Source organism: Rhamphochromis sp. 'chilingali' (genome assembly GCF_963969265.1).
Source record: "Rhamphochromis sp. 'chilingali' genome assembly, chromosome: 7".
In the NCBI taxonomy this organism is placed as follows: Eukaryota; Metazoa; Chordata; class Actinopteri; order Cichliformes; family Cichlidae; genus Rhamphochromis; species Rhamphochromis sp. 'chilingali'.
The window spans coordinates 11,184,909-11,197,970 of NC_137934.1; the positions used below are offsets into that span (position 1 = coordinate 11,184,909).

Below are 13,062 nucleotides of genomic sequence, written 5' to 3' on the forward strand. Positions count from 1 at the left end.
ATTTGGACAAAAAACAAACAAACAAACAAACAAACAATGGGAGAAAACAGTGTTTGACTTCATGCCGGGGCAAAATAAACCATTTCCAGCTGTTTGATGAAAACCATGACTGTATTAGTTTGACACAAGTGCAGGGACCAGTGGGGGGGGACAGGGTCTTGAGTAAAATCCATAAAACATTCCACATATACTCTGTTCTTCATCACTTTAACTATAAAAAAAAAGGAAGAAAAACAAAAGAAAAAGGCATCCCATTGTTTTTGGTTTTAAGGCGAGGCTACGTCAGGCGGGAGGGCAGGGCGGGGCTTGGGTCACCCTAAGACTTCCTGTGAATTCAATTTTGTACTGAGCCGCTCTCCTCGCTGTCCCTTCCATTTTACGTGTTCTTGCTCCGCTAAGTCTATTTCAAACGTTCAGTGAGTTCCTGTGTGAGGCCCAGGTTGAGCAGCTGCATGGTGGGGAGTGAAGAAAGGTGGGGAAAGGCCTTGAGGAGCTTCTCCCAGCATAGCTCCAACAGGCTGGGCACAGTCAGCCAGATCTTGAACAGAGAGCCAGTTCTCTTGTTCTCATGGATGTTCACCACACCACCATGGATGTACATGCAGCCAGCCTGGGTACAAAACAAAAGAGATGGGGAAAAGGTACATTTTACAGTGTATACAGCTTAACAAGGTTCAGGCTTCTAAACTTCTTCAATGTCATCATTGATTATCCAACTGGTAACAAACAAAATCTTTTCATTAGGTTCTCCTTGCACCTTCTGGATCACCAACAGTTTTTTATTTTTATTTTAAGAGGACGGTTCCATATAATAACTATAACATCAAAAACAAAATTAGATGTCCACAAATATAGACAAAAAACAGCCATCATCAGGGGCTTAGAGCCAATCACTGGTCTCATCCACACATTGAAACTATCTATCACACCTCACCACATGTCTTGCAGCACCCTCTCATATTTCTGCCACTCCTGGGTTCATGCAGTAATACTGATCCTCTCTTGGCACCATAACTTAATGTTTTATCTAGATCCATAAAGTGCAAGTCCTTCTCCTTAATACTTCTGCATCAACACTCTCAAAGCAAACATTGCATCTGTAGAGCTCTTTATTGGTGTGAAGCCATTCTGCAGCTCACTGATCGTTACCTATCTTCTTAACCTAGCCTCCACAACTCGTTCTCATAGCTTCACGGCATCACTCGTAAACTCCTTCCCTCTGTAGTTACTACAGCTCCACAATTGATCAATAATGTGCATCAATGTCAAAATTGTCAAGGAGCCTCAAGTTCTGAAATGTGAAGCCTAAAACCTCATATTTACTAACAGTCAGGATAGGGATGATTGTATAAGACTCATATTTTCCCCTCTTTTTTTTAAAGAAGAAAATGACCCTGCTTTTTATTGGATTTACAACATTTTCAACATTTCTGTAAATATTTTCCTCATAGTATAAATATTTACATAATGAAATAACCAGTTTCATTATTTATTTATACCAGAATGATATTCACTTTGTAAATTATATATATTTTGTAAAACGGTTTGATAAACCATGCTGCGCTTTAGGGCATCACTCCTCTGTGATGGACAGATTGCTGTAAGCACTGTCCTCACAGTTTGTCATATTTGGATTTACAAACAGATGCATCAGCTAGAGGCTTTACAGAGAGAATCTGCAAACCAGAAGGTGACGTCACCATGGCTTTGTCCATCTTTTTATATAGTATATGCTAGGAACCCACGACAGCTTATCTAACATGTAATTTCACCTTCTGTGTATACATTTATATTCTGAGTTTGGTGAGTACTAAGGTAATTTTGCTACTTTGAAATTTAGACTGATCCAAAGAAATGGTATTGTACTAACTGGGGTAACAGCAGCACAGTGAAAGTAGGCTGGCTCGGGCATCACTGCTGGTAGTTTGCTCCACTGGAAAGTCTGAAGGTTGATTTTCCACAGATCAGCTAATATCAATTCCCCATTGTAGCCTCCACAGATAAATACATCTACAATAGAAAAAGCAGATAAAAACATTAGAATGAGAGGATGTAGTATGAAATTACAGTGCTTAATAAGTGATACTGGCTATACAGAAATATGTTCTTTGGTATAGCAGGCCTCACCGTTGCGTATCTGCACGCAGCTATGGCACCTTCGAGGAGCAGGATAGCCTGTCAAAAGCACAGATATTTTAGCAAAGTGCACTACTGTTAAGGATAGCACAGGCTTACAGTTAATCATGATGTGAAGTATACAAACCTATCTTTTCATGAGGTTTAGTTGTAATCTCCTCCCAGGAATTGGTTTCCAGATTATAAGCATGTATCTTAAATAAATAAAAAAAATTAAAAAAAACATTTTAAAAAGTGACATGTGTGAAAAATGACAGACTTGGACAATTATCAAGATGGAAGACACTTCTACTGATAAATTCAAAATATTTCCAAATCATCTGATCAGCTTTTGCGTAGAAGTACAGATATATAAACAATGACTAATGCTAGCATTTTTATATGCTTTTTTAGTAGTAGTGTACAGATTTTTTATTTTTTTTTGTAAAACCAGAGTTTTGTTTCTTCTCTTTTTACCATTGGCACACTAAACAAATCCTAGGGAGTTCAAAAAAAGACTAGACTTTAGACTAAGACTATGAATACACCAGGGACATGGATTTTCCTTAGCTGGAACCTTAGCTGGTGACAAGTTACTTGAGGGTATATAAAATCTTTCAGTGGTACAGTACCTTATCTAAAGGATATGATGTCCAGGAAGTTCCTCCTCCCAGAATATATATCCTCTGTCCATCATGTGCTATTTCATGCCTATATCTGTGAAACACACCATGACAAGGAATTTTAACATTTTAATACTAGTAGAGATGGAAAGAGATATGTTATCAGAAAACTTCACTCGCGATACAATATTATTGTAATTTTTAAGATTCTGCAATAATAATTCCGGCGACCTTCCAGTTACAGATGCACTTCCCAACCCCCTGAGCCACGGTCGCCCAATTATTATTAATAATTCTTTTTTGCTTGCAAAATGATTTTCAAGCATACCAACAATGTCACTATAACCTGCCATAAATGTTAACATAAGACGGAATCAGTCGGCAATTGAATGGGGTCAAAGTGGCAATTATATCCAATCTGTTTCTGATAATACAGCAGTGAACTGCAGATAAATTTATTGTATTCTATAAAATATTGATATTTGGTTTCCCTGTATTGATACAATATTGCCAAACAAAATATCCCCCCCACCCCTAATGCTAAACTCCTCTATCATCATACCGCTCCTCGGGCAGGTCATCGGGAGGGTTGTTGGGCTTAAGGTGGATCCACTCTCTTGTGGTCAGGTCCAGCCTGTGTAGGTCTGTGCTGTAGATATAACCTGTTGTCCCTCCAAACACGTACAGGAAGCCGTTTATAATAACCATTGCCTGGAGGCAGAAAGTATGAAATGGCAGATAAAACACTGAAACAAAAATTTTACGTACAAATTTTTCTAATTTGAATGTGGTCGTCAGAAAGGAGGACGACTGATTTCTGTGGCTACCTGTCCATAGATTCTGTTGGGCTTCTTCCCTCGACAGTTGAGCAGCGACCATCGTTTGTACTTCACGTTACAAACGTGAACGTCGTTGCCATTATTTTCACCAAAGGGGATTCCGGTGCCCCCAAACACCAGGAGGTTGTTACCGTGCAAAACAGCTGCAGAAAAACAGCAACACCAAATTTGATTTTCATACATGGGGGGTTTTTTTTGTTTGTTTGGTTGGGTTTTTTTTGGGGGGGGTGGGGGTATGAAATACCAACAATGTGTAAACACTAGTAAAATGTTCAGAAGTACTAAATACACAATGCTTCACCTGACATTGATGCCAGCTCTGTGGGCATGTAGCCCTCTGTTCGGATCTGCTGCCAGCAGCCTGTTGCAAAATGATACCTCCATAGCTCCCTGAAAAGTGGATAGTCTTCATTTTCTGAGCCTCCTGACTCATCGTAGTCAGGGTTGTACCCACCAAACACATACAGGTTAGTGTTGTCAGCGACGCAGCGGTGCCCACTGCGGGCAGGTGGTGTGCGATGCCCTGGAAACAGAAAAAAAATAAACAATCAAAGCCTAAAAATGACAATGAGGAGTACCATCCATCATAGCAAAAAGCTACTACTTGAGCTAAATGCTGCTCTTAATTTTATGCATGATTTGGACTTTGACACTGCTTTACCAGATAAAACAAACTTTTTTTTTAAAACTGACAGGAAAAAAAAAGGTATATAAAAAACATTATCCAAAAGTAATACAAGTACTTGTAATAACAGTGATATGCCGTGGTCATATCACCCAGCAATCAAATCAATTAAAGCGTTAGAGTATAATCTGCATATGCATCTAAAAAGTCAAACGTTTTTTAGAACTTAAGACTAGTTATAGCTCCAACCTGACTAATGCTCCACCGGTTATATACATAACATGTCAACTTTCATATTCATAACTATGAGAAATTCTGCATTACAAGAGTCGTTGTATGACATTTACTGGAACTTGGGAAGAAACGTAAAGGCGTTAGACCAAGAACGCTATATAAGCTCAAGATTATGATCTATGTTAACTGATAAGAATGTGCTTAAGGTTCAGTATAATCAGCATTCATTACTAATTTCCTTGGCTGTATTGCAGTCTTTAGGATTACCATAAATAATTTTTACAACAGGTCAGCTGGGATACATGATGGATGGAGCGAATTTTAATGCAGTTGCATAAATCCTTAACAGAGAGGAGGAAAGGAGTTACACAGAAGATTAAAAAAAATCCTATTTTCTTATATTTAATTTTTTAAATGCTATTGGATAGATATACTAATTGAGGCAAATTACTGTGAAGCCGCAGTTACAGGGTAATTTACTAACAATGTGCTGTAATTTATATATAAAGATGCAGCCAGTTCACCTCAGTAAAAAGAAAAAACAACTTTTTGTAGAAAGAATGCAAATTAGTGGCTTAAAAATCCAGAGGAAGGCAAAGCGCTGCATGCCTGCTAACTAAAATAATCCAGTTTAAGCTCAGGTTTCATATAATTTTTTTTCCTCTGAAAACAGCAAGGCAATCATGATAAATGAGACGAGGCTGAATAAAAGTGAATATGCTTTTTATATAAGAAATAACTCTTCTATCAGAAGAGTTATTTCTCAGCACTGTGCAAAGGGGTCTAATGATTAGGACTCAGGTGCAGCGCAAGATTGATCCAGAGGAGAACTGCATTATTAAAAACTGTCCCGCCCTATAAACCTGAAATCTGTGTGGAACAGCTGACCTGTACCATGCGCAAAAGACCACAAAACATCATTTACAGTCAGATGATGAGCCATCTCAGTTGCTATGTTACTATCTCATGTGCGTGAATGCGCACTTCGCCTTTTAGTTTTAATAGCACATTGCAACATTTAAGCATTAATTTAACTCCCCAAACCTTTTATTAGTTACAGATTCAACAAATGGGGTTTGCCTCTAAACACGCACGCAATTTTTTTTCCAAACACAACTTTTTTTTTTTCCAGCACTAAAGTTTGTGCAATTTGCAGTAAATTGTGTTCCAAAGACTTTGTAATTTACACTGGTGTGACTCATTTAAATATTCTCCTCCTGAAAGTGAAAATACAAATACATTTGGCATAATACCAGCCTCAAAAAACCCCTCCTGTTCACATACTGACACTTAGTCTCTTTCGTAAATCCAGCAGCTTTTTAATGTCAAAAGAAGGCTTTGTGCTGCTGTAGACGTTAGTACACCTGGCCCTAGATTTTTCTTCTTTTTAAGCCTACAGTGAGTTTTTCCACAGACTGTTCTCTTTTATAAGACCTCCATAAAACAAAAGGGTCAGAACATGTTGTGGTGAAGGAGGATGTGCGTTTTGTAGTCCATCTTCTACTCATTGTAGTTTCATCAATACTCAGGCACACTATGGCACCTATTTGCTCCTACTGTCTTGTAAAACTTCATATGAGCAATAAAACTACAATATAAGTATTTTATCAGTCATCAAGATAATATTTCTCTGTAGATCTATGTCAGCATCCGTTAGAGTGACCAGTTTTGGTCTTTGCACTGCAGAATTTCCCTTTCCTGACCAGCTTGTATCTGTAAAACACAAAAGTATACAGGATCTCAACTTAGGATCTACCACAGGCATAAGAGGAAATAACTAGCAACCAAAGAGCAGTCTATTCTTTGAAAATTTTATACACACAATAGATCAGCTCAGATATGTTTGGGTTTTAGTTTTTAGTTTTTTGACCAGTAGAGGTTATACTGAAGTTATCCTCGCTATACGTTGCTGGAAAATATAGATGTAACACATCTCTCCATGACTGAGAACATACCTAATAAGAGCTTTAAACATGTTAGTGGACATGGCTCTGTGATCCGCTTAAACCATCAAATATTTTATCAACCCTCAGCATAAACCACAGATACACACAAAGCTTAAACCTTCAAATTGTTATAAATAAAACCTTAAATCCATGAAATCCACTCCAGCCGATATTAGAACATTTACTGTAGCACACTGCAGCCGATAAAGCTCTATGCAAAAGTATTATGTGCTATTTTCTCCTGTTAGCTTAGATAGGATCGCACCCAACACATCAAAAGATAATCAAACAGAATTGCGGGATGTTGCTAGCCTGAATGTAATGCTTTAAAATATCACGAGTAAAGTCAAAGTTTAAAATTCCTGACTCAAAGTAACAAGCAGCTGATGTAAATGACACAGACTCAATTTGACTGTACAAACATGATAACGTCCAGGTAAAGCGTAACGTCGTTAGCATATCTTGCTAATGTTTTTGACCGACCTGCTAACGTCACACCGTGCGGCGGCCGGCCTGTCAATTTCTGGAATTTATTCAGCTGGTCTGGACTGTGAGCACATTCGGCGTCCGACATCGTCTCCCCCTTTACAATCCAGTCACGGAGAATGGCACGTCAAATAAAAACAACATCTCATAAGAGCCGTAGAATCATTTTACGTTTCAGTCAGTTTGGAAGACATCCACAAACGTTACCTCCCCCCGCTGTGGATTGGACTTGGCCAATCACTGGACTCGTTATTAGGACGTTGCGTCATTAGATGTGGGCGGGGCGGCGCTTGCCGGTATGTATCCACAACACAACAGTTTTACTTGGAGTGTGGATGGCCCAAAATGCGTTCCCATATATATATATATATATATATATATATATATATATATATATATATATATATATATATATATATATATATATATATATATATATATATATATGCACATATTAAAAATACAAATAATGAAAAAAAAATGTTGTTATTGCTTGCACTGTACAGACCTAGTCAAGGTTACCAATTACCTTCTTTTAACAACTGAGAGTGGAGACAGATTATCATTTAGAACATGAAGTGGCATTCTTATGTTTGGGGGGAGAAACAAACAAACCATTAAAAAAAACTGTCACCATGGGCAGCTATTCATTATCTAGAGATCACATCACCTGTGGTGCACCATAAGGTTCAGTTTTAGGTCTTACTTTGTTTTCTATTCATGTGCTTTCAGTTGGAGAAAATACAGTTAGTGAATCAGGAAGTGCAGAGGATGAGTAGTAAGAATTGGGGGCAGCTATTAAAGACATACCTGGAGATGTTTAAGACAGAGGGCTTTTGACCAGATTGTTTAACACAGTCTTGGAGAACATGCCTAAGGAATGGAGAATAAGTCGAGTGGTAATGATTTTCAAGAACAAAGGTGATGTGCAGAGCTGTAGTAAAAACAGAGTTTAGAAAGTTGATGACCCAGACCATAAAGACAGAGTGAGAGATGTGGAAACTAGATTAGGAGGAGAGTTGAAAATCAGTGAGCAGGTGATGTAGGCGATGGCATGTATGTAAAATTTAATTTAATACTTTTAGTCAATAATTTCAATCACTAATATCTTTAGTATTTTCTTCCCTAATGTTAAAAATATGGTCAGATAAGCAAGATGGGACAAAAATGTTTCTGCTTTTATCCAAAAGTCCTCGATGAAAATATATTGGGACAATGCTGGGCCCTCAGAACGCATCATTCTTACTCAAATGCCTCCAGATCATAAAGTAGAACTGTGCTGGCTTGAACAGAGACACATTTTCCTACTATCTGGTGATGCAATATTCTAAAAATTGAGCTAATAACAGTATCTAGTGGGATGTGTTGCAAAACAAATCTCCACCAAATAAGAATTTCTTCAAAGCGACTTTGTTTTTGTCTATATAGCATACCTTATAGTTGAAAATATTCATGTTTTCATTACATTTGTGTTAGAGCTATTACTTATTTGAAATTTAATTTATGTAGCTCTTTATTCTACAACAAACTACACAGCATCATATGGTGTCTTAAGAAGCCTCCACTTCAAACTACAGCAGAAGATATTAATGGATTACTAATCTTACAGTGTAATATTGCCCAAAAAAATAAATTCAGAAGGGGGAATTTTGTATGCATATTTATTGCAGTTTATTGCATCTGTATAACAACATTTAACAAAAGATCCATAATAAAATACAAATTTAAAAAGTAAAATTTTAACCCTAACCCTAAACAAATTTTAAAAAATTTAAGAAATTAAATTAAATTTAAAAAGTAAAATTAAATTTAAATTAAATTTAAAAAGTAAAAATAATAATGTTAAAAACACACAAAAAAGTACATTTTAAATCCCAAATTTTTTTTTATATTAAATACCAAATAAATAATTCTTTACATTTAAACATTAATAACAGTCAATCTATGAATTTAGCCTTACGGAATTACGCTTCTGAAATTTAAGCTATGTTCACGGTGAAGAAGTGATGTTGTTGCAGCGCTGTGGTCTTGCAGCATCACGAAGCGGAACTGTCGGTTTCAGGGTGTATTTTCCGTGGGACCGCAGAGCCGATCATGGCGACTCTCGGCGGCAGTCGTGGGGATCGTCTCGGCAATTCTAATCACAACAAGTCTGCTATTGTTTCCCCGGAAAAAGTTCGTGAAATTCTCAATGAGGGGGTGTCGTCAACAGGCGTGGGTTCCAACAGGTGCGATTCTTTTTTTTTAATCAGAGAGCGCTCATGGTTCAATTTAAAAAGACGGAGAACAAGTTGGCGCTAGCTAGTTTGCCTAGCCACTTAGCTAGCTGTACTTTTAGCTTCATTCAGTCAGCATAACGAGAAGACGGATGAGATTCCGCAGGTTTGGATGCATCTAAGCTAGGAACTGGCACGCCTTTGTGCTTTCATTGTTGTATTCATCGGGCAAGTTTGTTATGGTAGCATCTGAATTGTCGCCACTGTGTACAGTTAGAGATAAGAGGGGGTGGGGACCTTAAGTTTGGTAGTAACTCCTTACTTTGCAAGTTTGCGGTTTTGCTTCCATCATTAGGTTAAACGAATCGATTCTATTCAGTAGTGTGCGATTAAAAAATGAAAATAGGAAACATATAACGTGAAGTACGCATAGCTTTAACCAGTTATATTTGTTTTATCAATCATGTAAATAAAACTGCATACTGAAGATGTGTTTTCCCCTTTTTGATGATTTCAGTGTACAAGGGGATTTGAATGTGCTGGAAGTGAAAAGCAACTCTCAAGCACCTTGCGAAGCAACGAACAAAGAAGCCTTTTTCTCAAGAGTGGAATCCTATTCAATATCCTTTTTTCCCTCATTTTGAATCAGTATGAGCCATCTTAGTTCTTGTTTTTATGTTATGTTGTTATTATTACATGTCCTTGCTGTATGTAAGTTGAAGTTTCCCTTAGCGCCGCACTGTTTGAAATGGGCAGGCAAACCACGCATACTTTCCCCTTTGATGTGTGCCAGATATGGCTGGATCAGTGTTGGCTGTGATATGCTCAAGTGCTGCAGCTGCCAGGCTTTCCTATGTGCATCCTTGCAGCCAACTTTAGACTTTGAAAAATGTGAGTGAAACTTAAAGCAACTGCACAATAACACTAGAGGACAAACAGGTTGTTTTGGGTTTTTTTGGCAAGGTTAGGTTGATATTGTTGGGCTGCCAAAATTTTTTTTTTTAAAATTGAAGCACATCTCCTCTTTTAAACAGATGAAAGCCGCATTGCAGAGATATCAAGGCAGCTTCAGACACAGCATGAAAAGTTTTGTCCTTGGCCTGACTTCCCATGTCCAGGTGGGAGCAAGCATTTTGCATAAAACGTATATATCAGCAAAAGTAATTTGCCTTGAATAAACTTTGATTTTCTTTTTTGTCCATGTAATGATCATGGTAAATGTTGCTTTTATTTCAGAGCGTTTCTGGCTTGTTCCAGCCTGTGAACCATCGACACTTCTTGCTGCCTTTTTGGAGCGCTTCCAGAGCGCCTGTCTCCTTGCACAGCAGCTGCCAGCAATGAAACCGGAGCAGCTGAAGTCTATGGTGAAGCTGCAGAAGGGCTTCAGCCTTTTTAGGATACTGACTTCAGTGCTGTTTAAAGCATTATACATATTATTTACATTAGAGAATACACTTAAAAGAATGCATTATCGAGATTATAGAAACAGTTGTCTGAGTCACTCCTTCACCTATACTTATTGGCCACTCTTTCCTTGCAGTCTTTGACAGAGGACGTTATCAGCAGTATGCTGCAGGTGATTGAGGAAGAACAAAAAAGAATGGGAGAGACTCCTTGCTCTGAGCCTTTAGCTATCCAGATGGCAGCATGTATTGTTTCTCTCTGCGGTTGGGCAGCAAGGTGAGATGTAACTCGAAACTCCTTTCATAGAAATCAGTGTTGTCATATGCTGACATTAAAAGTTGCGTGAAAAATTTAGAAACATGGGACAAAAAAGTGTTTTTCTCCATCTTAGTCCTGCTCTGCACGCCATGAGCCTGCCGATCCTCACCTGCTCCTACTGTATGCGCAAGGTGGGCTTGTGGAATTTCCATCAGATGGAGGGAATGGGAGGTGAAGCAGACAATTCAACAAATACACTGGGCACCCCTGTTCAGGCAACCAGTCCTGCTTCAGCAACCCCAAATGATGGTCAGGGAGAGCATTCGACTTCCACCTCACCGAGCCCTGCTACAACTCCTTGTCGCATGAAGCTGCGGAGCCAGGACTCCACCCGCTCTGACCAGGTAAGGAGGAGGACCAGGCGTATTTCCCGAGCTGTGCCATTAGCTGGAAAAACACTGAACCACGCTGTGCACAAGCTATGATGCACGCTTATTAATCCGTTCAATTAGAACAAGTGAATGTAAACTTCAGAATATACTAAGCTGCTTCTATGCTGTCTTGGTGTATGTTACAGGGAGAGGGTACCTCCTCCCCAGTGGCCTTGCGTGCCCGGAGCAGAGACTCACCTAGCCCCAGCGAAGAACTGCCAAGCCCTTTGACGAGGGGCAAGAGGCCCGCAACTCGCAGTAGAGGACAGGGAGATGGCTCAGGGACTGACGGCACTACTAGCCTGCCTCCAAAGCGCCTGTGCCTCTCATCAGCTGGTGGTCTAGTAAGAACTAACATTACTGAGGTTTTTTGTTTGTTTTTGTTGTGGTTTTTTTTTTTAAATGATGGCATCAGACTTTATCTGAGGGAATCCGTACAGTCCTGCCTGGTTATTCAGCCAGTGTTTCAAGAGTAATTTGAGTATTTTGTTTGGTTTACATTTCAGTTAGAAATTTTGTTAAATTAAAACATGAAAGACAAACATTCCCTTTTTTAAGGCAGAGGTGTATAATACAAATGTTGACTTACTATCTCTTATTTCAGGATGGGCCCTTGCCCAAGAATGTATTTGACCCCTTAGCTCAGCACAGGGAATGGTGTCCCTGGATCTCCGTAGGAAAGGAGAATGTGGATCCTGGGGCTATCCCTTTTTCAGAAAAAGGTTCAGGACTTTATCAGCAGGGCTGGAAAGCTGCTCTGGACCTCCTCATGCCCATGAAGAAGAACTCCAGTATAGACGAAGGCAGTCCAGCACAGGCAAGACAAAAAGTTCAAATATTTATATTTCATAAAAAAGAGTCATCAGACATGAATATGATAGATTTACAGATTTTTGCTTTGTTTGTTTGTTTTTTCTTCCAGGGCCCCCGTGACAAATCTAAAAGGGTGTTTGCTATATTCCGACAGTGGCAGGTTTCCTCTTCGCCATCTCAGTAGACTCTTTGCAAACAAAAACAGCATTGCAACACTGAAGTGATGAACTGACCTCCACTCTTGTTTGTGGTACAGAATCCATATTATGAATGACAGGAGTGTCAAGTGTTATTAAATGTAAGCCATCAATTGAGGTCTTGTTTCTGTTCAGTGTTTGTCAAGGACAAATAAGGTTCATTGTGTCATTAGACAAATGAATGTGTTCCCAGTAAACAGTAAAAAATGTGAATGAATGAATGCTGTGGCTTTTTAAAAAACATTTCAGTTCGGCTACAAAAGATTTGGGATGTGTACCGCCATCCACATGACCACAAAGTCTGCTTTGGTAGTCCTTGATGACAACGTGATGGTCTGGATTTTTGTGGAATATAGAAGATCATGAGAAAGGGCCACATGGCTCTACACTGGAAAGATGATGTTTACCTTTATCGTATTTTGAGTTCTTTGCAAGAGCAGTAAACATTAACCTCAGATTAGCAAAAAAAAAAAAAGACTGTGAGGAAGTACTTATGTGTGTATTGTTTTGCTTAAACACCAGATGGATACAATAGCTGTCCTCGAAGAGAGCAGAATCTTTTTGGAGTAGTGATGTTTTGTTTTTTCTCATCCGTGCTACCCGGTTTGAAATTCTTGATTTTCTGTGATATTTCGTTACCGATGCAGTTCTCACTATCTTGCATGTACCTTTGTCTTTGTAGACGCTCCTAAAAGGGTTTAATAAATTGCTCTTCTGAATGTTTGTTTTACTTTGCATGTCGTTCTTCTGAGATTTGTAAGATAAGGCCAGTCAAAAAATTTATGAAATTATATTGTAAATCCAAGAAAAATGCACACAGTACAAATGTGTCAGATGGCTCTGCTTCACAAAGATTTTTTTTGGAATGTGTTTTT

At 38.6% G+C, this 13,062-nt stretch overlaps 2 protein-coding genes across 2 annotated transcripts; one reads left to right on the forward strand and one right to left on the reverse strand.

Annotated features, from left to right (window-relative positions):
• Positions 1–285: 285 nt before the first annotated feature.
• klhdc10 (kelch domain containing 10) lies at positions 286–7,091 on the reverse strand. The gene is made up of 9 exons (XM_080887573.1): positions 6,866–7,091; positions 3,879–4,100; positions 3,566–3,720; positions 3,301–3,449; positions 2,748–2,832; positions 2,264–2,330; positions 2,128–2,175; positions 1,871–2,010; positions 286–610 (listed from the first exon to the last, which is right to left on the reverse strand). The coding sequence occupies exons 1-9, from the start codon at positions 6,954–6,956 to the stop codon at positions 401–403; spliced, it is 1,167 nt and encodes a 388-aa protein (XP_080743699.1). The 5' UTR covers positions 6,957–7,091; the 3' UTR covers positions 286–400.
• A 1,845-nt stretch (positions 7,092–8,936) lies between these two features.
• Positions 8,937–12,906, forward strand: zc3hc1 (zinc finger, C3HC-type containing 1). Its single transcript, XM_080886539.1, has 10 exons — positions 8,937–9,096; positions 9,602–9,704; positions 9,825–9,975; positions 10,119–10,202; positions 10,321–10,448; positions 10,625–10,764; positions 10,880–11,150; positions 11,324–11,521; positions 11,782–11,994; positions 12,100–12,906. The coding sequence occupies exons 1-10, from the start codon at positions 8,963–8,965 to the stop codon at positions 12,172–12,174; spliced, it is 1,497 nt and encodes a 498-aa protein (XP_080742665.1). The 5' UTR covers positions 8,937–8,962; the 3' UTR covers positions 12,175–12,906.
• The last annotated feature ends 156 nt before the right edge of the window (positions 12,907–13,062 follow it).

Coding starts and splice junctions, on each gene's coding strand:
- klhdc10 (XM_080887573.1), bottom strand. CDS start 6,956: ATGTCGGACGCCGAATGTGCTCACAGTCCAGACCAGCTGAATAAATTC. Junction 3,721..3,878: donor AGAGCTGGCATCAATGTCAG/GTGAAGCATTGT, acceptor GTTTTTCTGCAG/CTGTTTTGCACGGTAACAAC. Junction 2,833..3,300: donor GATGACCTGCCCGAGGAGCG/GTATGATGATAG, acceptor TGTGTTTCACAG/ATATAGGCATGAAATAGCAC.
- zc3hc1 (XM_080886539.1), top strand. CDS start 8,963: ATGGCGACTCTCGGCGGCAGTCGTGGGGATCGTCTCGGCAATTCTAAT. Junction 9,097..9,601: donor ACAGGCGTGGGTTCCAACAG/GTGCGATTCTTT, acceptor TGATGATTTCAG/TGTACAAGGGGATTTGAATG. Junction 9,976..10,118: donor AACTTTAGACTTTGAAAAAT/GTGAGTGAAACT, acceptor TCTTTTAAACAG/ATGAAAGCCGCATTGCAGAG.